This window comes from Phyllostomus hastatus, unplaced genomic scaffold (genome assembly GCF_019186645.2).
Source record: "Phyllostomus hastatus isolate PE091 unplaced genomic scaffold, TTU_PhHast_1.1 phas_contig_150, whole genome shotgun sequence".
Classification (NCBI taxonomy): domain Eukaryota; kingdom Metazoa; phylum Chordata; class Mammalia; order Chiroptera; family Phyllostomidae; genus Phyllostomus; species Phyllostomus hastatus.
Genome location: NW_025333611.1, coordinates 14,170,953 through 14,196,144, shown reverse-complemented (window position 1 = coordinate 14,196,144; position 25,192 = coordinate 14,170,953). Strand labels below are relative to the sequence as shown.

The following is a 25,192-nucleotide window of genomic DNA, read 5'->3' as shown; positions in this document are numbered from 1 at the left end:
TCTGCGCCGGGCGCCTCCCCGGCTGACCATTCCTTCACAGACAGTTCAGGGGCTCACCAGACAAAATATGGCTTTAAATTGTACACATCTTCAGGCCAGCGCTTACCACACGAATTCAGACCACCTTTCTGAGTACCGAGAAGCAATGCGTCCACCTTGCTTACATTTTCCAGTTTTTTTTATTATTATTAATCATCAGTATTATTATTTCTCACCATGAAAAATCAGCTTTCCTCCCTTCCCTTCCCTCCCACAACTCCCCTCCCCCACCCACCCCAACCCATAAAAATCGCACTCTTGACAGTCTAGTGAAAACCATTGCAAAATCCATACGGGGGCATGCACAGTTGCAGCATTGTTGTAAATTTCTTGTCTACTAGAAAAAGTTACATTGTCTTAAGGTAACAAAAGAGTTCTTTTGTGCTTTTCGATTTCTTTGTTTTTTTTCTTTGTTTGTTTTTTTGTTTTTTTTTCTGTTTTTTTGTTTTTGTTTTTTTACAATGTTAGTGATGACTGACAGTTCTGGTGCACAGTTACAATGTACAAGTGAAATGAATATGATTTGCATTGTTAAGGCATCCAATCTGCTGGTTTATATTTATGTGAAAGACAGAGGAAATATACAAGCAGACTTAAGAAAGAATGTTCATTGATTTCTATGAAGTTTCTCCCCCGAATTTAATGCACAAAATGCGTCACTCCAGAGGGAGAGATTCCATGCATATTAATAGAGTAAAACAGCATTAGGGTTGGATTTTTTTTGTAAGCTTTCAAAGCAAAGGATACATTTTTTTAATCTACAGAACTAAATGCTACAAGAATAATATGCTACTATTTTTTTTGCCATATATTGGAAAAAACTTCTTAACTTACAAATAATACAAAAATAGACAATGGCTTTTGGGTGGAAATTTTAAAAAAATTGAAGCATGGTTTTAAAACAATACTAAAAATAACTATAAATGAAATGTTTAAAAATCACATTGAAACAGCTAATACAACTGTAGGTGAACAAACAAATATGCACTTTTCACATAGCCAACATACACAATAAAATAGAGGGTGGGAGGAAAAGGAAGAAAGGGAAAGCAATGTACAAATTCCAAAGATAAATACATTATTTATATGGATATTTTACAAAATCCTCTTTAAAACAGAAAGCCTTTTAATTAACTTTGCAAACATGTGCAAGCTAAACGTAGTGAGCCTTTTTTTTTTCCTTTGCAAAATATGCCGTAAAATCTTTTTGTGATATTGAAAAACTGTCTTAAGACATTAAAATGTATAAATAGAACGACGACTTTGGCAAAAAATCACAAAAAAATCTACAGTATTTATAACTACATACAAAAACACAACAGCAAAGAAAAAAATATCAGGCAAATGCATCCTCGTAGCTTTGCTGCATCTTTGCTATCCTTCTTTTTAAGAACACTTTCCAGATAATGAGAGCAAACATTTCCGTAGAACAGAAAACTGTGTTTTGGAGGTCTCAACCCTCTTTTCCTTTCCCCCAGTTTTCTTGTACTCTTGATTCCAAAGCACTTCACCTATCCTTTGGATCTACTGTGTTACAAATACAAGGGTCGACTGATAGGAGCCCTATCTCTCTCTCCAGCTTGCTTTTGTCAGCTTTGGGAGGATCTGTGTGAAGTCAGCACTCGGGATGAGTAAACTTTTACCTTGCTGCGGATGGCGGGAGTGTAAGAGGGATTTTGGCTTGATCACTGGAGGGCATCATGCGGAATTCTGTGCCTGGACCCTGTTCCATGAAGATTCAAAGGGGACTCTCTCACACTCTGCGTGCCACCAAGCTCTCTCTCGAGAGGCCACCGGCCTCGGAAGGAGTTGACAGAATTAAAAGCGAGAATGATAATTGGGTTTAAATATGCAGTTTTAACGATCTGTCTAGAGGCACTGGATTTTTGAGTAGAAGGGAAAAAACGTGATCACTTAACATCACTTTGTAACTCTGCAGGCTGCATTTATTTACACAGTTACTTAAGACAACAATACGAAAGAGATAAATAAGCTTGCACTGCTAAGGGGTGGCATGTTAAGTTAGATACTGAAAATGCACTGTCTGAGCTAACTACCATTTGATATGCTTTAAGGCGCAAAAGCCAACTCTTAGTTTTCTAAAAAATCTAACTGGCATTCCTATTCTGTCCCATACAAGCTTTTTTTTTTCCTTTTTTCTTTTTTTAACTTTTTTGTAAATATCACCACTTCATTCTCCCTTTACACAGCTTTAAAAACATCATAAATTAAAACATGGGGTCTTATTTATAGTGTCCCGTGTGTACAGCTTTACGGTTCGTAAAAGACAAATGACTGTGGAGTGAAGCTTAAAAAAAAGAAAGAAAGGAAGGAAGGAAGAAAGAAAAAGTGGATTTGCTTTTATCGACACAGAATAAATATATCCCCCAAACATCTGGGAGGTACAACTTGAACCAGCACCCTGCACTCACAGATCCCTTCCAATTTCAGTATTTGCAAGGTCGGTGATATTGTTTGTTTTTAAAAATCTGCAGTAATTGTGATTCCTCTTAAAAAGGCCTGAGTTAAAAGTTCCACTCTGGGACTTGTATCAGATTACTCTCTCTGTAGCAGAATCCAACCTCTTCATTAATAAAATTCTTCAAGGCAATTCTTTCACATGGGAGGAACAATCATGCCAGAGATCGCTGTGGAAAGAGAAGAGGGAAGTCAGTGGCTCTGCCTCCAAACTTTCTCACTGAGAAAAAAAGCAAAGAGGGAGAAAACACCCACACACCGCGATGTCGGTTAGCTGTTCGCCACAGACGTGCTTGCTGTCTTCTCTGGAGTGAGTTTTTGTATAAAATATACATGTACTTTATTAAGCATAATCATAGACCGGCCAGTGTACGTCTGTAACAAAGCTGAAGATGCTAAGCATCCCTCCAAGTCTGATTTCAATTTTAAAACATCACGGGAAAGTTGCATAGTTTGAATGCCGCGGGGAAAGTCACAGCCCAAAATCTTGCAAAACAGTGAGAATTTTCTATGTGTCACTTTTTTCCTCACCCTTTCACTTCCAACATATTAAAAAAACAATGGGTCCATCCCAACTGCTAGCACTTTCTACAAAACGCCGTGGGCCTCTGCGCTCTGGTAGCTCACAGACCAGTGACCGGAGTGGCAGTCCTAGGGCCTTCTCCCCGAGCTCAGGCCTGGGAGGGGCCGTGGCAGCTACAGCAGGCCTCGCTCACGGGCCGAGATACCGGGAGAAAGTTCGGAGGAGGAAAAGGCAGGTTTGCGTGCAACTGCAGAACGTCTGCTGTACCACTGCTTCCTGCAGGCTTCTAGAAGTTTCTGAACCTGCCCTAGAAAGTTGTAGCCTAGGAAAGCTGGGGTGAGATCCTGTGAGGGCAAGGGAGGGAAGGCTGTTTGGGTAACCAAGAACCTCCCTACCGGTAAGGGTTCTAAGATAAGAAGCCGCGTGTAGTGTTTTGAAGAGCACGGAATCCAACAGACAGGCCTCTGGCTTACTGTGGCTGTCCCCCGGAGGTGGTTTCTCGTCTCCCGAGCCTCTGCCTCCTTAGCTAGAAAATGCAGCTCACCAGTATTTGCAAACACTGTGACATTGCTACAGTTGTTGAAGATCTAAGTACAATCACCAACAAGAGGTGCCTGGCCCGGGTTCAGCTTATAAGGAAGATGTGACAGAGATTGTCTGCCATCATTTCTAACCCGTCCCTCCTGCCCCTACACTCGCTGTGTGACCTTGTGTTCGTTGTTTAACGTCTCTGGGCTGTTTCCATCCAATAGGCACTCCTCTGCCATCAAATAGGCACCATGCCAGACAGCACACGTCACGTGATGGGTGTGAGGCACAGAGGGGTGTCTGGAAGACCAGGAAAACTGCATGGCAACTGTGAAGTGCACGGACAGGAGAGATGTTGGCGTTAGAAGCCAATGGCAGCCACCTTTGGCTCCCAGGGACGGCTTAGCGTGCCGTCAGGCGGGACGAGTCACTGCTTTTTTTTTTGTTGGCAATTCTAATTTTAAATTAATGTTCTTGTCAGTGATGACTGCATCTAGGAAGTGGCCTTTTTCATTTCCCAAATCTCACGTCTGGAGGAATGCGCCACTAAAAAAAATAATAAATAAATGGGACCCCAGGACACACACATCCTGCAGCAGACAGACACAGGGCGACCAGGGGAGGGTCTGAGCCCCGTGGCCCCCACGCCCCTCCTGCTTCCCCTCCCCCACCCCTGACATTTTTGACTCAATTAAAAAAAGAAGTATTTTGCCAAACACTTTTTCCGTTAATTTTTAAACCCATCTGTATTCACAAGGAAATTTAATCCACATGTTTCTGATTCATTTACACGTAAATCATCCAAATGCTGTTTTGCAAGAGCCGCGCTGCAGCCCAAAAGCTCCTGGAGCCTGTTTCTTAAGCCCTCAAAAGCCATTTTTCTTAGAAACAGGAAGTATCTCCTGCCAAATGCAGACCAACTTAAACCCCCAAAGATTTGGGATCAGTTGGACATTCAGTCCCCCTAAGATCCAAGAGAGCCCTAGATTTGACTGAAACCTGGAGCTTGGCATTTCAACCCGAGCCTTAGCTGGGGAATTCAAGATGCTTGCGGTTCCAAAGGCAAGGGCAGGGGGCGAGGGGGCCTTTGCGTTGTGCCAGCTCAGCACCCCTCCAACGCCCTCCCTGAGGATCCTTTCAACCAAGCTGGTGGGCGGTCTGGGCACCCTTATTCACACACGGCAGGCCTTCCTAAGCCTATGGCAAGTCTCCTTCCTCCCACCCACACCTCCGGTGTCCCCGGCATTCAGGGGCAGTCCCCGGCACAGCCAGGTAATCAGGCAGGGTCAACACGATGCCGAGCAGAGAACTGACGAACTCCCGCCAATTTGGTCAGTGGGTTCAGCCCACACTCATCAGCAGGGGCCTGAAGACATCCCATGGGATGTCCAGAATTAAAAAAAAAAAAAATCCAAGCAGTGTTTTGGTACCTGGCATGATGTGTGAGATTCACTAGATGAAACCTCCACTCGGGCCGCATTGAGAGTTACGAAGCAGAGCTACCTGGTGTGCTAGTCTGTAGCCAGCAGCTCTCCCGACTCCGGAGCCCAGGCTGCAAACTCCAGCGCCCCGGGAGCCCAGGCTGGGCCCAAGTGCCCAGGGTTGGGGGGGGGACTCTGCCAAGGCAAATGCTGCTGTGCAGGAACCCGAGTTATTTCAAGGAAAGATAAAGATGTGGATTTAAATGAATTAATAGCTCCGTTTATAAAGGTTAGCCAATAATTAACATTAAAGTCAAACCAACACACCTAGCTGAGGGTCTGTAGGGGTGGCTTTGGCCAGCCCACGTGCCCTCGCCTTTCCGGTGCTGGCCCCGACTTCCCTGGCCCTCACGAAAGGCACGGGCCGCTCTCCAGACCAAGGGCCCACACACACCGCACCCAGAATGCTGCCTATTACGTTAGGGGCTGCAGCCCGCTACCTCTCACCGCGACTTCCTCAAGTGCAGGAGCAGGGCCTTGCTGCTGAGTCAATTTGGGGGAAAGGTCATTGCTCATGGCCTCTGAGCGCCGACGCTTCTAAAAAGGCCTTTTCAGGAACAAACCTTGTGGCGGGGCGGCAGGGAGGCGCCCGGAGCCGTGGCGAGCTGCTTTGCTCGTGTCTGTGCTGCAGTCCTCACTCAGCATCACCTCCCTGGGCAGGAGGGACGGGCCCCAGGCCGGGCCCATGACACTCTCAGACAGCCCCAAGTGCCAAGTTGTCACAAGGCCGAGGTGGCTGCCACCTTCCCCGGCAGCTGGGTGACCATGTCCTGTGACAGAAGCTTGGAAGACTATTGGTGTGAAAGGCTGTGCTGTTTTCAAGTAGCGGGATACAAAATCAATACTCAGAAATTGATGACATTTTTATACACTACTAATGAACTATCAGAAAGAGAAACTAAGAAAACAAACCCATTTACCATTGCAATAAAAAAAAAAAAGCTACCTAGGAATACATTTAACCAAGGAGGTAAAAGACCTGTACTTGGAAAACTACAGGACACTGAAAAAAGAAGTTGAGGAAGATACAAATAAGTGGAAGCACATACCGAGTTCATGGATTAGAATTAACATCATTAAAACAACCGTACTACCCAAAGCAATCTATAGATTCAATACAATTCCTATTAAAATACCAGTGGCATAGTTCACAGATCTAGAACAAATACTCCCAACATTTCTGTGGAACCATGAAGAGCCCACAGAGCCTCAGCAGTCCTGAGAAAGCAGAGCAGGGCAGGAGGGACCACAACACCTGGTGTCCAACTGCACGGCATGGCCACTGTCACCAAGACAGCCTGGCGCCGGCATAAGAACAGACGCGTGGACCAGTGGACAGAACAGAGGGCCCAGAGATAAACCCAGGTTTCTGTGGTCAGTTGATATTCAACAAAGAGGCATGAGCATACAACGGGGTGAAAAATAGCCTCTTCAGTAAATGATGTTGGGAGAACTGGACAACTACATGCAAAAAACTGAAACTAGACCACCAGCTTACACCATGCACCAGAATAAACTCAAAATGAATAAAAGACTTAAATATAAGTTGTGATATTATAAAAATCCCAGAGGAAAACAGAGGCAGTAAAATTTCAGATTATCTTGTGTAGCAGTATTTTTGCCAATATATCTCCTAGGGCAAGGGAAACAAAGGAAAAAATAAATATGACTACATCTAATCAAAAAGCTTCTACACAGCTAAAGGAACCAGCATCAAAATGAAAAGGGAACGCACCATGTGGGAGAACATATTTGCCAACAAAACGTCACGCAATGTTTTAATCTCCACAATATATAAAGGACTTACAGGACTCAACACCAGGAAGACAAACAATCCAATTTAAAAATGGGCAAAGGACCTGAATAGACACTTCTTCGAGGAGGACATGCAGATGGCCCACTGACATATGAAACAATGTTCAACTTCACTAGCCATCAGAGAGATGCAAATCAAAACCACAACGAGGTACCATCTCACACCGGTCAGAATGGCCATCGTTAATAAATCAACAAACAAGTGCTGGCGAGGATGTGGAGAAATGGGGACCCTAGTGCACTGTTGGTGGGAATGCAGACTGGTGCAGCCACTGTGGAAAACAGTATGGAGTTTCCTCAAAAATTCAAGGTGGAACTGCCTTATTTCCCAACAATTCCACTTCTGGGAATACACCCTAATAATCCCGAAACACCAGTTCAAAAGAATATATGCACCCCTATGTTCAGAGCAGCATTCTTTACCATAGCCAAGACTTGGAAGCAGCCTAAGTGCCCATCAGCAAATGAGTGGCTTAAAAAACTGTGGTACATTTACACCATGGAATACTACAGAGCGAGAAAGAAAGAAGGATTTCTTACCTTTTGTGACAGCATGGGTGGAACTGGAACCTAGTATGCTAAGTGAACTAAGCCAATTGGTGAAAGACAAATACCACATCACCTCACTAATAACTGGAACCTAATGAACAAAATATAAAACTAAAGAGCAAAAATAGAATCAGAAGGCTAGAAACATGGAGCAGACTGACAGCTGCCGGGCGTGGGGAGAAGGAGGGGACTGGGTGAAAGAAGGTGGAGGGGTTAGTCAAAGAACAGGACCCACGGGCGTGGCCAACAGTGTGGGGATTGACGTGGGAGTGGGGGCAGGGTGGGTGGGGGGCGCAGAGGAGGCAAGTTGGGATGACTGTACTAGCACACACAATAACGTATTTTTTTTAAAAGAAAGGCAGTGCTTCCATCAGTACAGTTCCCATATTTTGGTAAGAATAAGACAAAAATGGGAAGTTCTGCAGAGCTGGGGGACTTTGGAATGACGGGGTGGAATGTGGTCTTCCTCGAGCCACCCCATGAGTAAGAGTTGTGAGCTAACCAGAAACAGAGTGAGGGAAGACCCTACACAGATTGAACAAACATGTGCATCAAGAAAAAGACAATTCTACAGGACTCGCTACTGGATGGCATGGCTGTCCAGAGTCACGTGGGGCTGGCCAGCTTGGGTCTCACCGAAGTGTGTGAAGAAAAGAAGTCAGTATGTGGACACTCTAGCCTGTTGTTGTTTGTTTCCTCTGCACTGACTGTCAACGACATGGTCAGGGTTAAAATCACCGCACCGGAGCAAGGACCAATGGCATGGTGACAGCCTTCTCAGGGCTGCCGTCTCTTGATTAAAGAAGTCCTCTGAGGCCTGAAACTGCAGAGACTCCTTGCTCCAGGGGGCCTCGGCTTTAGGAAAAGGAGGGGGGGGTGTCTCTATAACAGCATGCTAGGTGACTCAGGTCTGACCCGTGACAACAGACTCACTCGGGGATTCTAGAATCAGGATCCATCAATGAACTCATCTAGAAAAGAATGGAAGGTTTCTCTGCATTTTCTCTTTTAAGCCCAAAACAGAACACAGCTGCATTTCCCAACTTTTTTTAATGGATGTTCATTGGTCTTCACATTTGGCAGAAGATTCTGTGGGCAAAGAAGTTCAGAAGAGTAGATGGAGCAGCAAATGGAATAGTCTCTCCCATTTAACTGCAGGGGTCAAGGAGCCTTGAGTCAGCTTGGGTGCGCTGTGGGTGACCTCCAAGACAGTGTGTCAGTGAGCACCACCGTCTGGATTTGTTTGACCACAACATTTAAGGTTTGTTTTTTTTTAACAGAGCACCTGGGGAGACTCCAGAAGTGCTGAGATCAAGAGTTGCTTCATCCTAAAAAAAACTACTCAAGACAAAAGGTAAGTTGTCAAAGGTTTCACCTACCTGAAAAGAAAGCCAGGTGAGATCAGAGTAGAAACTATGAAGTATAATGTATATGTAAAGAATGGGGCTTATGACTTCAAATTAAGGACTTCCTTGCTCAACGTTATCGCTGCTTCCTGGCCTACTGGTTACTGCCCATGACTCTTCTCAGGTTACCCTAGTCCTTCTGCTTAGATGCCCCTTCCTGGCCCTCCATCCCCCTGGCCCTCCATCCCCCTGGCCCTAGTCCTAGGTCCAGTTCAAAGGCAACCCTCTCCCTGAAGCTGTTCTGAATTCCCCCTAATCTTCCCCTCTGAACTCCCACAGCTTGGCGCCCAGCCTCTCCCAGACAGACCTTCCCTCTTTACTGAGCTGCTGCATTTCTCGTAATATGGGGGAAGTTTCTAAGGTCAGGATCCTATTGTCTACGTGGGCCTGGCCCGGTGGCTTGAGTCTAGTGTAGCCATAGAGCCTGAGGGCTTGCCTGGGGCTAGTGTGGCTGAGACCCAGGGCCCCGAGCAGGAGCTCCCTGGAACTAGTGGTGCAGCGCATCCGCGGCTGCCAGGAGCGTGCGCGGGGCGGGCACCGGGTCCCTGCCAGGGGAGTGTCATGGTTGGGAGTGGAGCGGGCAGGGGGCAGGAAGAAGGATGGTATCAAAATTGACTTTGATTTCTCTACTTATACCGCCTCCGCTGCCACTCCCCAAAACTAGGGACCTTTGGTCTTTGACAGTGTTGGACAACCAAAAGCCACCAGAAAGACTCTCCCGGACACATGCTCCATCAGAAGAAGGAAAGGGGAGCGTTGTCCACGACAGCAGATCCTGGCAGCGTGTTCCTGGGGGAGCCCCAGACGCCCCATGCCCCGCAGCTGCGTGTTAGAAAGGGGGCAGGGGCATGGCTGGTAATCAGGAGTGGGGATAACCCGGGCTGTTGGGGGATCTGTGCGGACTTGGGTGAGAAATGCCCCGGGGAGTGACAAGTGCACAGACTTTGCATGTGTCCCCGTCTTAAAGCCATGTCGACACTACTTACACACACCGCCCAGCACGCCCAGATGTTCCCTAAACCCAGGAGGTTCCGAAATCTAGGCCGGCTGACTCCCTGTTTTCTGCCCTTTCTCCCTCCTCGGCGGGCTGCTCGCTCCAGACACTGCTGGCCGGTGATGCGACCGCTGACCTTCCCAGGGGCGTTCTCTTCCTTCATTGTTTTTTTTTCATCCTCACCCAAGGACATTTTTTTGTCTTCATTGCTTTTAGAGAGGGAGGGAGGGAGAAAGAGAAACATCGACGCCAGAGAGAGGCACCGACTGGTTGCCTCCCACACGTGCCCAGACCAGGATCGCACACGCTCGCGCCGGGACCAGGGGTCACCCCGCCACCGAGGCACGTGCCCTGACTGCGAACTCGACACGCCACCGCCCAGCCACAGGATGACGCTCCCGCCAGCTGAGCCACACCAGCCAGGCCCATGGCTTGCCCAGCACCGCCTCTCGCCTCTCAGCGGCTGTCCCTGACGGCTGATCTGTGCTCAGCAAAGACGGCGACGGGCGGCTCAAAGACAGCAAACTTCTGCTTCCCGTATGTTTTATCCTTATTTAAAACCCACTATGAGTTATGTCCACTTAAGCATTATATCCCTCGTTTGCTAGCTGGAGGCATCAGGAGGGGGACAAGGCATTATTTTTGGCTAAAGTGAGACTTGCAGGAATGGGTGAGACCCCGCTGTGGAGGTGGGCATTTCCTAACAGGGACAACACTGCCTGAGACGTAGGTGCAGTCCCACGGGCAGATCGTCCTCCTCTTCCCTCTGAGAGGATGGCGTCGCCCGTGTGTACGCGAGGGAGGGGCGCAGGCACACTTCCTGGGCGCGGCCTTTGGCTGTGCGGGGCAGACCCGCGAGCAGGCTTCTCAGGAACAGTGTGCCTTGCCCTTCTGCAGTTACACGGGCACAGCGATCAGGAGCTCAGGTTCTGGAGTCACCAGGTGTGGATTCCCACCAGCTCTAGCTGTGTGATCTTGAGCGAGCTGGGCCTTCATTTCCCCGTCTGTACAAGGGAGATAGCACTGACCTCATAGGGCTTTCGGGAGCATCGATACAAGGTTACACCAACGTAAAGCGTGCGGCACAGAGTACATGTGTGTATATGTATAAATAAATATACGTATGCTTATCCACAAGAAACAGGGCTGAGAAGTCCCAAACAAGCCTGCGGACCTCCATTAGTGAAGGTGAGCGCACCAGCCACTGAAGGAAGGCACCTGGGGAGCTATGTAGGCCAGGGGTTAGGGGCACGGACCCTGCTGGCTTGACATTCGTGCCCAGCGTTGACTGGCTGGGCCTGTGGGCAGGTATTTGCTGCCATCTGCACCATGGAGCGGACAGCAGTCCTCCTGCTTCATCAGGAAGTGGTGCGGGTGAAGATACAGCGCGCTCAGTCTTGAGCACAGTTTCCTCCCCAGGGCTCAGAAAATGGCAGCAGATGATCTTATTGATGCTGTTTCCCTGCCAGCTGTCTTAGGAATCTGGACACATCCTTCCCCCGCCCCCGCCCCAGTAATAAAGTGCTCGGGAGATGGAAAGAGGTGAACGTTTGAGCCTGAGTTTCAAGCCAGCTTCTGCCACACCAGCTGTCGGAAGCCATGCACTCTGGTCGCCTCCCGACACTTTCATTTTCTCATCTCCGCAGCAGGGGCTGCAGGCACCTCTCACGCCGCGCTGCTGCGGGAGAGCGAATGAGGTCGTGTGGGTCGACCCCACCCCACAACGCCAGCACGCAAGCAGAATGTGAGAAATGTCGGGCCCACTTTAAAAGTGGGTTGCTTTTTTTCTCAGTGAACAAAAAGGTCACTTCCACTCTTGGTGACTGTTGTTTTCTTCTATATTCCACGAGGGGGAAGAGAAGGGACCATCTGACTAGGAACCTGAACACTCTGGGGGACAGAAGAAAGTCTGGGGCGTCTACCAGGCCCTAAGGTCAGGCTCCGATCAGGCCGTGGCTCCCCGCGCCCCGTGCTCAGCCGCACACACGTTCACTCCGACACAGCCAACAGGAAGGAAAGGTTGAGTGACCTACTTCAGGAGAAGGCCAGTCCCGGGAGAGACCCTGCAGTGGAGAACTTGCTAGAGTCCACAAAAGACTGGTCTGCTCATGGCGACCACAGGGAATGAGAGAGGAGAAAAGAGAAACGATGGCATTAGTGAGCGCAAACAGTATTCTGAAGCAAACCCGGGGCCTGAGCAGAACTGCTGCAGTCGGAAGGAGGGCTGCTCAGGCCACAGCAGCAGAGGGGGGACAGGCAGGGCCGGGGGCCAGGGCCAAGGAGAGCGAGCACAAAAGGGCCCAGCAGATGAGGGCAGAGAGAAGCAGGCAGGCCCACGCTGGCCTCTGGGCAGCAGAGAGGCATCTGTTTTGGGCCCTGGGAGGGTGGAGTCAGGGCATCTGGTTGGCCTGCTGGGGCCTGGGGCTTACCTTGCAGGCTGTTCCCGTTGGTGCTGGTGCAGGTGGGAGGCGGAGAGGTCTGGGGTCTGACGACTGGTGCGAAAGCACTCTTCTGTTTCACGGCTGAGACCATGTTGGCTGGTGAGAAGGAGAAGATGCCAGAGGAGCTGCTGCAGTTGGAGGGGAGGCTTGTGGAAGAGGCCATGGTGGGGCTGGATGGCACAACTGGGAGGGGCAATGGGAAAGCACAAGTCAGCTCCTCCCGCGGCATCCCAGCGCAGCCAGGTGGCTCGGCCCCACCCCTCCGCCCACCTCCCTGCTCAGGCCTCCCCTGCAGCCCAAGCCTTCCCTGAATGCTGGTCTGCTTTCATCATTTGGTACTTGGCCTGTGCTACCTTTTTTGGATGGCAATCTTCTGTGTGTTTATTGTGGGTCTACTATGTCCCAGGAGCACGCTGGGCACTAAGGCGCCCCAGGCCAGGAGACACAGTGCTCTTACAAGGGAGAGAGTAGCACAAAATAGCGACAACAGTGAACGTGACCAATTCTGGAGGCAGGGAAGGGAAGCCAGAGAAGGCTTCCCAGAGGAGGTGTCAGGGAAAGCACTCTAGGAAAGGCCTAATCTAAGGTTCCAGCAAGGAGGTGGGGGTATCAGATAGGCGGCCAGCTTGAGACGGCCTGGTCCCCGATGGAATGAGAGGCATGAGGAGGGAGGGTGACTGGAGGCGACACCTGGATTCCAGCCGAAGGCCCTGGGAGCTGGTGGTGTGTGTGTTCCTTCTCTCCCCATGAGGCTGCGAGCTCCTTAAGGCCATGCGTGCCCCTGAATGCTCCACAGCACAGAGGTGGGCGGGTAGGAAACAAAGCGGATCAACAGACCAGCACACGCAACCTCTGTGGCTGGTGCAGAACTACAAGTCAGAGTTGCAAATTGCTTCTAGCTCCCACGGAGCGGAAGATTCATGCTTGTGAATTAATAAGCAGTAGGGTAGGAGCCTTGTGTAAACACTCCCAGTCTGGTGGGAGTGGGGATGTAGATTTTCAGTGACGGGAGAGTCAACTTCAGCAGTTCCCAGAAAGGACACCTGGGTGCTTGCGGACGTGAAAGAGCCAGGGAGACGCACCTTCTCCACCAGCCACGGTGCACGCAGCCTGGCTCTTCACCTTTCGCAGGCTGCTAACAACCTGATGACTTTAGGAGACAGATTTTGCACACACTGAGTCCTCTACACTCAAGACTAGAGTTTTCAGCCACTCACCTTCGGTCCCCGTCATCTCCTGGGGAACAGTATCAGTGCTGCCCAGTGGCCCCCGGGCACTTCATTCAAGTTCTAGGTACCTCCTGCTACTGGGTTACTACTTTCCACATTATGTTATGACCATTATAGATTGCTTTCTCACTCACAAGAATCCTCATCTCTTTTTCCTCTTATGTCATTGGCCGAGCAAGCTTAAATTGGGGCCTATTACATCCTTTTAACACCTGAGCAAACTGAAACTCAGAACACAGTCGAGTGAGTTGCCCCAGGACCACAGCTAGAATGGGCCACCGGAAGCAAGCCCCTACTCAGCGCTCTTTCTGCCACACTGCCCTGCGAGGGGAAAAGAGTGCCAGGGAAAAAGCACTTCCCCCCTCCCAGGAGCCCACCAAGGTCCCAAAGGCCGTCTAGGTGTCCTCGCCACTGGCCCGATGACTTTGGAAAGTTAAGGAAGTGGGAATCACATCAGCCACAGACAGCGACTGCCTTCGGAGGAGACGACCCCCGGCAATCCGTCCTCAGCTCAGCGGTGCAGTCGAAGCCCACCCACGGCGCTGTGAAGCAGAACACACCGGGCTGCCGTCCTCGGGCGGGGGGGGCTTCCCCAAACATCATCTCAACTGACTTTTTCTTTCAATGAGGCCAGCGTTTCCATACATCTCTTAGGGTTTGTGAATGTGAAAACACGCTCGATAATAATACCCACTTAAGTTGCATGCCTCCTGCGCTGGAGGTTTGATTTTTGAATATTCGTTGACTTGAAATCCTGCTGGTTCACTGAGGAAGGCAATTAATCTCCCCGGCAAATGTGGCTGCGATGTGTGGGTAGAGGTGGGGAGTCTGGTGGGGGTGGCGAACAGAGGGGGGGGGGTGAAATACGGCCACGCAGTTCCATTTGTTGTAACATCATTAGTTATCGGCCGCCACACCAGAAAGTGGGCTCACCAGTGGAATGTCTTATTTTTTTATTCCGTGAGAGATTTTTTTCAACATGAGCGCTTTATGAATAATTAAATATTATGGAGGCAAAAATTTCAAATCAGCTGGGCCCTGTGTTTATTGTTTTATTTGCATTTATGCAGATGAAACTGTCCCATCTGAGAGCCTATTTGAGGATTTAATACTATATTTGTGAGCACCGAGGAAATCAATTAATGGAAATTAAACGTTCGAAGTTTCACAGGCTGACAGATGCAATCTCAGACCGAAGTTGCCGGGTGTCTGCACGGGCTCGAGAAGACAGAGCAATCCAAGCCCTTAAATTGAATTGCTACCATATAGCAATTAGTTTATTGATTTAATTAAGAATTCCACCTTTTAATTTTCAGGTCATGATTGAAACATTTTCTGACTGAGGAGACGGGAGACCCCTGGAACGATGGCTCTACAAGAAATGATCCTCCCGCGAAGCAAACTCTGGGCGGGACTGGCCCCAAAGGTCGAGTTTTGAGCAGAAAGACATAATGTAAGCAGGTTATTGGGGGCAAGGGGGGGGGAGGTATTTTAAATGTTCAACCAGCTGATTCCAAACAAAGTAGAAATACAAAACTTCAGCTCACATTGTGCATGAAAACTCACCGAGACGGCAAAAGGCTCTACGGATTGCTTTCAGAACCACCTTCCTTGAAAGGCCCGGCCTGAGCTTTCCTCGTCCCAGGGATTAGTAGTGCTCTACCTTTCCTCTACTAGCGACAGAGGTAACTTTTGGTTTTAGCCAAGACACTCTATTTTGAAAAAAATCATGAATATCCTTTCACTTAACAACACATCTTCTATCCTTCTCTGAGTGGGTAAGAGTTTGGCCGCGTGTCACACACCAGAAGCGTCACCCACACTGTCCACGCAGAACTCGGCTGTCTATCTGTGTAGCCCTCCTCAGAGGCGGCCGAAGAGACCGCAGAGATACGTGACCTTTTATATGTAAAGGTGCCAGATCGCTGGGGTCCTCCAAGTGCAATCTAAATGTGGCACCAAAAATGATTTAAGCTAAACTTCTTTCAGACAGATGCGGGCACCAAAGGATATTTCGTGTGTGTATGTGTGTGTGTGTTTGTGTGTGTGTGTTCATTGCGCCAGAGCTTTGGGGAAAAATAAAGTGTATTTTTCCAAGGCTGTTTTTTCTTTAAAACCTCAAACACAAAGGGGAAAATTCTTAATTCCAAGCATTAGAGTTGAGGCTCCAGGCCATTGGCACTGTGCCGTGTCACCAGCACCACTCACTACTGTCACCCCATCGCCGTGGTGAGCATGCAGGCTTAGTGAGTGTGCCTCCCGCGGGCCGGGCACCAGGACATGCGCACTGCATGCCTTGTTTGGTCAGGGTCTCACAGCAGCTCTATGGGGGCAGGGAGGCTAGTTCCTCCCTAGTTTACAGGTGAGAAAGCTGAAGCTTGGAGAGGAGATGAACTTGCCCGGGGTCACTGGTTAGTGACCATCTCCATCTGACTCTGAGCTTGAGATCTTGTGATGATACCACACTCCTGCTTGGAGCTGCAGTGAAGTTCTGGCAGTGAGGGAGGCTTTGGGGGGGGGAACTGAGCCAGGGAGGGTAGCGACTTCTGCTGGAGACGGTGCTGCCTTCAGTGGCATCCCGGGGTCCGTGCCGGGCAGGGCGGGGGTGCCGCGTACGATGCCCAGTGCTCTGCACGAAAGCGTGCAAGAAGGCAGGACCCGCATCTCTACTTACTGGCGTAGGGTGAGTTGGCAGCTGAGCCGTTGAGGAAGGTTGGGGAGCCGCCCAAATTGGACATGGCGGCTGTGCCGTATCCGTTCATGCTCGTGGTGACGGAGTTATAGTTGGTCTGCTGGGGAGTGGTGCTCGGCACGTACCCGTGTGGCGATACGCTGCTTGAGTTGCGGGTGAAACCTGAGGGGTGGGGACAAAACCAGGGGTGAGGGTGGTGTCCCAATGGGTGGCAATCCTGTCCTGGAAGACTGGGGCAGGGGAGGGCTCTGTTTCCTGGCCCCTCACGGCGTCCCGGAGGGAAGGGGTCGGGTGATTGATGGGTGTGGGTTGGTGGCCTGAGCTCTGTGATTAAAATGGGAAGTGAGTACAAGGTGCATTTCTTAGGAGATCATAAATACTTAGCAGGGCCATGAGAAGTGGCAATGCAGGGCCTATAAATTATCATTTTGGAGCAGAAATAAATCCCAATCTGTGAGCCATGCCCTGAAGCTAACAGGTTCCTATTCCCTGGGCGAGGATGATGGGCTCTGGCCCCTGAGAACTTTAATTCCAGCCCTCTCTGCGATCTGTCATTCATGGTCCACGGTGGGGAGCCTAGTGGTGAGAGGGCTCCACACGCCCACCTTCCAGCCCCCTCGACCAGACCACCAGACAGAATAGCTAGAACCAAAATGCTACAATAGTATCTGATGCACACAAACTGGGAATCTCCCCTTTTAGAAAAAAAAATTTTTAAGTAAAAATTGTTTGGGGCCAAAGAATTCGGGGGTGGGTAGCTTGAGGTTGGGAAGGGACAGGGAATGGGGGCGGGGAGCAGGCTCCTGACCCTGGTTGGTGGCCTGCGACGCCTCGGAGACATTCACGGCCAGCTGTCCACTGAAGGAATTCACGCCCATCATTCCCGCGTGGACCGAAGTGTTAGTGAGGGCCGGGAGCTGGCTGTGGTTGCGGGGGACGCTGTACAGGGCCTCCGCGATGTCGGCCGCTCTCTTCAGAATTATCTCCTGAAACGGAGGCGGACAACCCCCATTAGCTGCCCCAGTCGCTCTCCCGGGAGCCGCCCTGCAGGGCCCCGGCGCTCCAGGCTTGCTGGGGCTCACCGACGCTGTTAACGCCCGCACCCCTCTCTGCAAATCTCTGGGTTCAGCCCCATCATCATCACGCCCAATCCCAAATGGGGCGACTGAGGGTCCTGGAAGTGAGGACCTCACCCCAAGAGAGCCACCTCTTTAAGGACAGAGCTGGGCTGCAGAGTCCTGCTTGGCTGACTTTGGGAGGCCATTATGGAAGCCTTTCCCCCCGATGACCTTGCAGTCAAGGCCGGCACCACGGGTTTCCCTCCCCCACCCTTCCCCAGTGACACGCAGGGGCTCTGGGGCCACACCTGTCCCCCCACCAGTGCACACACACACACACACACACACGGGTGGCTGCAACTCATCCCTCCTGCTGAAGTCCAGGGCAGGTCGTAGAAAACTGCCCGTGTCCCTGAGCGCTGGTGGGACAGCGTCCCCTGGACATTGACTCAGGGGACACAAAAAGGAGGGAACAATTTGTCGCACTCCTAGTTTCCTGAGCGACTTGCATCATACACACAGGCCCACTCTAGGACACATAGAGGCAGAGAATTATATTCCTGTCTTGTTACACTTTCAGAAGAAAGGAACCCCCCTCAATTTGCTTGAAAACCTGAGAGGAATAAAGCAGAGCAAGAGAAACTCTCTGCCTCCTTGGTGAAGTACATTCCCACGGAAGATTTCGTAAGAAAAAGGATCCTGTAGAGGAGGCAATTAAAAAAATTTACCCAAGAAGAGAGAAAACTGGTAACTTCCCAAGTCTGAGTGACGCCAGCTCTGAACTCACGCGAGGGGCTTTTCTATTTATCGTACTTCTTCCCTGCGCCGAGGAGCCCGAGACCCTCGGGCGGACGCGGGAGCCCGCACGGGTTCGAGGCCCCCCACGCTCACCTGGTTGTTGTGCGGCATCCCATACAGCGCCTCTACCAGGTCTGCGGCCCTTTTGAGGATGACCTCCTGTCAGGAAAGAAAACAGGAAGAGTCCTCTGAGTGCAGGAGGCAGGGGTCCTTGCCGTGACCACGCTGCAGCTCCGGCCACACTCTGCGCAGGCGCCGCTCAGCCCCGGAATGGCGTTCAATCACCCACTCGTCCCTGTTCGCACACGCACACTGAATCCAGTCGAAGGTGCGCATCGTTGGCGCCGCAATATAAAATGCGCCCCTCCGTCGCCCGCCGCGGGCTCGAAGAAGCACTCATATGTTTATTGCCGAATACAATTGCGAGGTCATTTACTAGACGGCTACAATCGATGCCGTTCAGTGCATGTTATGAATCCCTAAGATGTGTTTATTTTGCACTTAATTGCTTATTCCAGGAACCATGACCTTATCTGGCAGGTCATTTTCAAGGGATTTCCAATCAATCTTCCGCTACTAGAAGCATGTAGCATTAACCTGCTTTTCTCTATCTCCCTGGTGTGGCAGAGCCATGATACGAGGGGGTGGCGCGGTGAACACATACACCGGCGCGACGCACCGTCTGTCACCGGCTCTTGCAGGAGGGTTCTCCGTGCCAGTAGCCATGACCGGCACAGGCTCCTTTACAGTGACTCATCCATTTCAGCATCGCTTGTCATTTTCCCGGTTGGCTCATTCCTTCTCCTCCCAGATGTGGGTTCTGCTGTCAGCCCCAGTTGAAGAGAAAAGACCACCCTCCCTTTCTTTGGGTGGGCTTCCATAGTTAGCGTGGCGCTTCTTTCTTACAATATAGGGCACTCTACAAAAGTGTGTGTGGTGGTAATTTTTTTTTTTGTTCTAACCAAACCAGTCATTCCCCGCCGCACGCTGCCCCAGTTTCCTGTAGTCACTTACACTGGGAACAGGGAAAGGAGAGTTAAGCTCGATCCGTGTCCTGTGGAGGCTGCCCAGCACACCGAATGGGAAGGCGTGAGTGATGATCAGAGGTGGTGTGCAAAAGGTACGTTTACGATTTTTTTGCTGCGGGTAAAATTTCAAGCCTAAGTTTAACTTCAAGTATTTTTACAGAACAGACTGGAGAAGCAGTACTGTTCCACATTCGAATACTGGAGCTGCCGATCAGAAAATAGGGACATAATTGCACTCATTTGGCCATCGCCACGGCCTCTTCAAAAATTCCGGAACCACTCTTGAAATGACAAGCTTTTAGGTACGTATTAGCATCTCTCGATTTTACATTCCCCACAGTCTAAGATAAAATAGTTGTGCTGTAGTAGCGACTTGTGGCACATATAACATCCTAAATCCAAAAATGAGAGAGAGGGGTTTTCAGTTCTTACGAAACATTCATGCTTGCCTTACACGGCCAGAATCCATTTATAAACCCGTTCAGTTATTTTTCATAGCAGGAGTGGAAAGCTTTATAGAATCAATGGGGCTTGAATCAATACATCTGAAATAATTTCTTTATTTTTCTAATGCGGGCTACCAGATAATTCACCAGTCTTTGTTTGCAGTGTTGTCTGACCACAGCGGTGAATAATTTACTATGGTGCCGGCACACCGAACCCGACCCCCAGATCAAGTTCAGCCTCTGCCGCTCACGCTGAAACCTGGTGGCGCTCTCTGGCTCTCCGAAGATAGGAAGACAAAATAGGATCGAGAGAATGTACTTACTAAGATTTTACTTCTCTGGGTCTATGTTCATTTATTTCATCAAATAAATATTTATGCCAATGTTTGGACTCGGTGGAGAAAGTATTTTTGTTTTCATTTAAAGAAAAAATAAAACACAAGTCTCCTGTTTGTCAGAAGCAAGAGGAGGTGCAGGTTCCGCACTTGCGAACTTCAATCCTGGAACACCGCGGCAGAGGACTTAGCGTGGGGCCGCTTACGTTAATGAACTTCACAGACCCAGAGATCTGAAAAGCCCAAGATCTTTGAAGTTTTTGTAAACCCGAAAACATGCCAGCTACCTGTGTATGCTATATATTTTAATCTCACACATTTTTGGTGATAGACCATTTCAGTGACTTAATCCACTTCTTTCTTTTTCTCTTTATGTTGATACCCAGAGCTCTCATCGCCACTAATCCTTTGAAAATGAACCACCTGAATCTTGTTTCCTAAGGTTGACCCCCTCTTTGGTCCGTGAGGCGGGGCTGCGCTCTCCCACCAGGTGCACGGCCACCCGGGGGGGTCACCAGCCCAGCACTGCCTCACACCCGAGGACAGCGGTGCCCCCCGCCCCATGCTAGCTCCCCCATTTCAAAACGCCCTCCCCTACGGCATCGACGTGGGGGGGTGTGGGACGGCCCAGGTTTGGTTCTGCTTGGCTAGCGTGGTCCAGTGCCATTCATTATTTCCGCAGATGGGGAGTGGGGGAGGAAATGCCTGGGTCCTCTGCGAGGCAGTGCCACGGACCTGCGAGGCGCTCAGATTTCGGTGACCAGAAAATTGCTCTCGCCTCCGTGTCATTCGGCGCCCGGTGAACTAGCCCCCAAGCGTGTTTGTGTTGGGGATCTAATATATTGCCTTTCAATCAGAGCTGAGAGCCACTGAACACACAGACAGAACATGACGAGCAGGTCAGGAAAGCAATAAAGATTTTACAGAGCTGTCCAAGGTGCTAAATTTACTCAATAATGGGTTTGGCACCATAGTGTTAACCTCTCATTTACTACCAGTTTGAGGGACTAAATTGAAGTAGCTGACTTCATTTACCTTGAAATGTATATTTTATGACATTATGTAAGTAGATTGAAAGGGCAGTGCAGTTTTAACAATTTAAAGGCTAAAGCATGTTTAAGATGAAACTTGAATATTTATTGTATATTGCACTTAAAGTATATAGAATGTTAAAATGTATTGATTAAATTTGTAAAAGGCATTATAAAAATGACAGGTAGTATAAAAGATGTATGCCTTTTAAAATCAAATTGATAGTATATGCTATCTTCTCTGTGGTCACCAGTGTAATTTTTTTGCAGTTTTATATGGTAATTTGAAAAATCTGTAATTTCACATTAGGAAATGATTGAGCCTGGGATGTGAAAAAAAAAAAGGAAAGAAATTTCCCATCAGGGGAAGAGCTGGATGTTTCATATAATCTTTTGTCTCTGAAAGTGATCCTAAAGTCTTATGTTTTGTGGCATGAGGAGGGAGCATGGTATAAGGATCCCTTCCACTCTAATGTGCAATTTTTATATTTCTGAAAAGAAAGAGCACTTGACTGGTACTAATATCTAATTTTTCAAGGCATTTATTTGTCAGGAGAGATTTCCTCCTCTTTTCATAATGTTTAAAACGTCTCCCTGCTTGCAGTTTAAAACATGAGGGTAGAGATTAGATTCTTCCAAGATAATTAATCCTATCCTTGAATTTAAAAAAACATATCCCACTGGGGAATTAAGAAGACAAATATTAGTATCCTAAATATCGAGAACCTGGAGAGTCTCCTCACAGAGCTAATGCTCGCTCTCGACCCACATCCTGAGTCAGACTGTTTTTCCTTTCACAGCCTTGGTTCTCTTCTCTATTAGAGAAACAAAAGGAGTTTACTCCTTAAAAACAACAGTCTTTCACTGATTTATTTCCTCTCACAATTAAAGCCTGGTCTCACCTGTCCTGCCATGGCCATCGGTGGATAAGTATGTGAGTGGGGGTGTGAAAAGAAAAAAAAAAACGGCTAAGCCAGACTTCATCTAGTTTGAGTTTGCAGAAATGCTGAGACAGCTGCAGGACAGACAGGTTCCCAGAAGCAGCCCCAGTGTAACTGTCCTGGGTCTGTCTTCTGTTCTGGAGGCCTTATTAGAAGAACGGTGAGTGGGGTATGAACACAGAGGTGAGGATCAGCTTTACTTCCTATGCTGCAGCCCAATCAATGAGCAAATCATGGGTGAGCTTCCTGTTGTCACTGCAGTACAGACCGATATCACTGTCTGAATCTTTCAAGGCGCACTGTCTTCCCAGAATCAAGGTACAGGGTTCTACCGGGATTATCGAGATTGCCCCCAGTGGGGTCCTACCCCCTTGCCCAGCCTGTCACCCTACACATACGAAGAACTGCTCTCTATTCTGGCCGTGCCAGCTCTTCCCAGCCTAGAAGTCGAGTGCAGAGGTCCTCCCCACCTCCACACATCCACTCCTTCTGCCTTTCCTTCCCCTGGAATGCTGACTCCAATCTCGACAACACCTTCCCACCCTCTAAAGGTGGTGGTGGCGGTGGTACAATAACGAAAATGATAACTACGGTCTATTGAAGGTGGGGCATCAACTTATTCAGTCTTCACAGAGAGCCTCTTATATGGTGTTGTCTGTATCACTGTTTGACAGATGAGGAAACGGAGGCTCAGAGAAGCCAGCCAGCTTCCCCTGAGCTCATACCACTGAGGAGTGGCTGAGCTGGGACTCGACCTCAGGCCCGTGAGACGTCAGAGCCTGAGCTGCTGAGAATGACGCTATCCTGTCAGAATCAATTCCACCTTCGCTGGTAGCCCAGCTCCTAATCTCGCTCAGCCTCTGAAAAATGGTGCTGACTGTACCACCCAGCAGAGCAGAGCAGAGCAGAGCTGTCAGTGCCGTGGGGTGCTTTTGCTCTGATCCTATGCGTGTTAGTGCTCACTCTCCACACTGGGCTGTAGGTTCAAGGCCAGGGAGGTGTCTTAATCACCTTCTCTAAGCCCCCAGAACGAGGTTTTCCAAATCAAGGGCCCTGAGAAATTCTCGTTGAAGAGTTTATTCTAAGATAGTCACTGATTTTTAGAAGTGCACACTTAATTTACATGATGAAATGACAAAGTCACATATTTAGCCTGGTTTATAAAAGCGGAAGACTTAAATTTGGCGCTCCATTGGGCTCTAGACTTTTCAGTCCAATATGTAAATTCCCAAAGGTTAAGTCTTGATCACTGTGGGGACTTCGATGCTCCCCCCTTTTATGAATTCACTCTGTCACTCCTGCTGGTTTGTGCTTACATTTTAATTTTGTGATTAATATAATGAATCACGTTGGGCACAGACATTATGTCAAGTTATAGGCTCCTAGCAACAGGAGGTTGGTCTTGGTGAACATTAGCCTTTTATTACCTGTACTCTTAGACCCTTAGAAATACGTAGGTATTTGCATGCTCTCGGGAGCCAGGCATCACGTGTCTGATACGCAGATGCAGTTAAGTCATCTTCCCTTCTGTTTCCTGACAGTGAAGCCTCTGAGGACGACTTACCTTCCACGGACGTCTTCTCTTCAGTGCCTGACCTCACGTGTGTGGCTAATAAGCTCATATCCACTTCCCAGGCTTCCAGGAGGAAGGGGAGGAGTATCTAATTGTCTAACACTGAGGCCACGCAGACACCCAATTCACTGTCCTGTGCAATTCAAACCCAGGTGCGCAGGGGAGATGGCCTCCACTTCCTCTCATTCAGCGCTCCCGTGGGCCAACTCGCAAAGCCAGATGGACACCCGTCTACCGACACAACGTCGATTGCGAGTTTCAGAATCCAATTTTGAGACTCTGGGAACCCCCTCATAAAATTAAGGTCTGGGGATGCTTCGGTAATTCGAAAGAACAATCTGTGCCTGGCTTTCCGCCCCCTCGAGTGGGAAAGAATGTTTTGCAGAACGTAGAGGAAAACAGAAGCTAAACTACCATCATCCGAGTCAAGTTGACTTGGGTGATTACTCAGAAAGAAGACCAATACTTCTCTGTCGCAGCACGTTTTTCCGACACCCATTTATCACCAATCTGCTCTGCCTTATCAGGGGAGTCAAAACGCAGTGGGTGCAGATATCAGCGACAGAAAACGAGGTTGCAAAATCACTCCTGATTTAAAGATGATAAGCAGCGACGAATGAAATCAGCATTGATTTCACTCTCCCCTGCTCACCTCGAAGCTTACGATGGGGTCCAGATTTTAAGCAGTACATTCAGATCACTAGTCCCCAGGTTCTAGCCCCTTCCCTGCCTGCTTCTGAACGTCCGGGTGACACTCCAGATGCGACATCCCGAAAGCCGAAACCTTCCCCAGAAGGGCCCACTCCCCACAGCGCTGGCCGCGCAAAGCCGTAACTGTGGCTTGTACTGAGAGGCACTCCTGCGGAGGGCACTTTTACGCCCCGACTTCCTTTGTGTTTACTCAGCCACATGGAAAATTCCACTATGATAGACTTCGCATTCTAAAAAATCACATAATGAGGGCAGCGAGGGACTGAGCAAAACAAACCAAAATAATACTTGAGCACTGTTTAGTTTCCGATCCTCCGAGGCATTCCTCGAATTTTTCATTTTTCTGGTAATATGAACGCGAAGCAGAGCTCGCCGCAGAGATCATCAGGAGCCTTCGGTGTCACGCTTTAAACGCTCTTTCCTCAGAAGCCCTGTGACCGACAAGAGTCGCTTACACTTCGCGTGGATATAATTAAACACGTTTCTGTGGAAAGGGGCATTCTCATTATGGCTAAAGACCACTTTAGAGTGAATTGAAATGGAAAGGCGGGGGGCCCAGACGAGGGGTAGGTAGCAAGTGGTTGTTTCCAGGGAGGCATAAAGTGGCAAATGTGTAACAATTACGTTTTACAGCCCCATATTCTAAAGACTTCTGAGTATTTTATGATATGAAGAGGGTTCGTCGAAACGTACTGAGTATTCTGAAGCCCGCTCATCGCCCAGAGTCTTTAAAGAAAAATAAAATTCAAACTGCAATCAAAATCTGCAGAAAGCAAAGGAATGAAATATTTAGAAGGGGTCTGCTGGTGCTCGTACAAGAGGCATGGAAAGCATGCTGGTCTAAAGGAAATGCAGGGGCTACTTCTCAACCTCCTGTAATTTTAAAGTTGATTTCTTGTTCAGGTTAGATGAGAGCCCCACGCCCCACACCTCACATGCATAACAATGTATCATCAGGCTGGAGTCCCCGCAGAAAGCTTTGCCTTTGTTACACCCGTGGTACCGAAGACCCCTGAACCACATGAAATTAAAGCAGGTTGTAAGCTAACGCGGTGATAGCCACGTAAGACACGCTAACTTACATGATTGACTTTTA

General features: G+C 49.1%; 1 protein-coding gene across 4 annotated transcripts in view; it reads right to left on the bottom strand.

Annotated features, from left to right (window-relative positions):
• Window positions 1–289: 289 nt before the first annotated feature.
• Window positions 290–25,192, bottom strand: part of EBF1 (EBF transcription factor 1) — a 378,394-nt gene continuing 353,491 nt past the window's right edge. For all 4 annotated transcript variants that reach the window (XM_045826138.1, XM_045826160.1, XM_045826169.1 and 1 more), the window contains exons 12-16: window positions 18,125–18,190; window positions 16,984–17,161; window positions 16,158–16,337; window positions 12,243–12,437; window positions 290–2,687 (exon numbers count right to left, since the gene is read on the bottom strand). In XM_045826138.1, coding sequence (XP_045682094.1) covers window positions 2,656–2,687; window positions 12,243–12,437; window positions 16,158–16,337; window positions 16,984–17,161; window positions 18,125–18,190 — 651 coding nt within the window. In that variant the 3' untranslated portion in view covers window positions 290–2,655. The remainder of the gene's footprint in view (window positions 2,688–12,242; window positions 12,438–16,157; window positions 16,338–16,983; window positions 17,162–18,124; window positions 18,191–25,192) is intronic.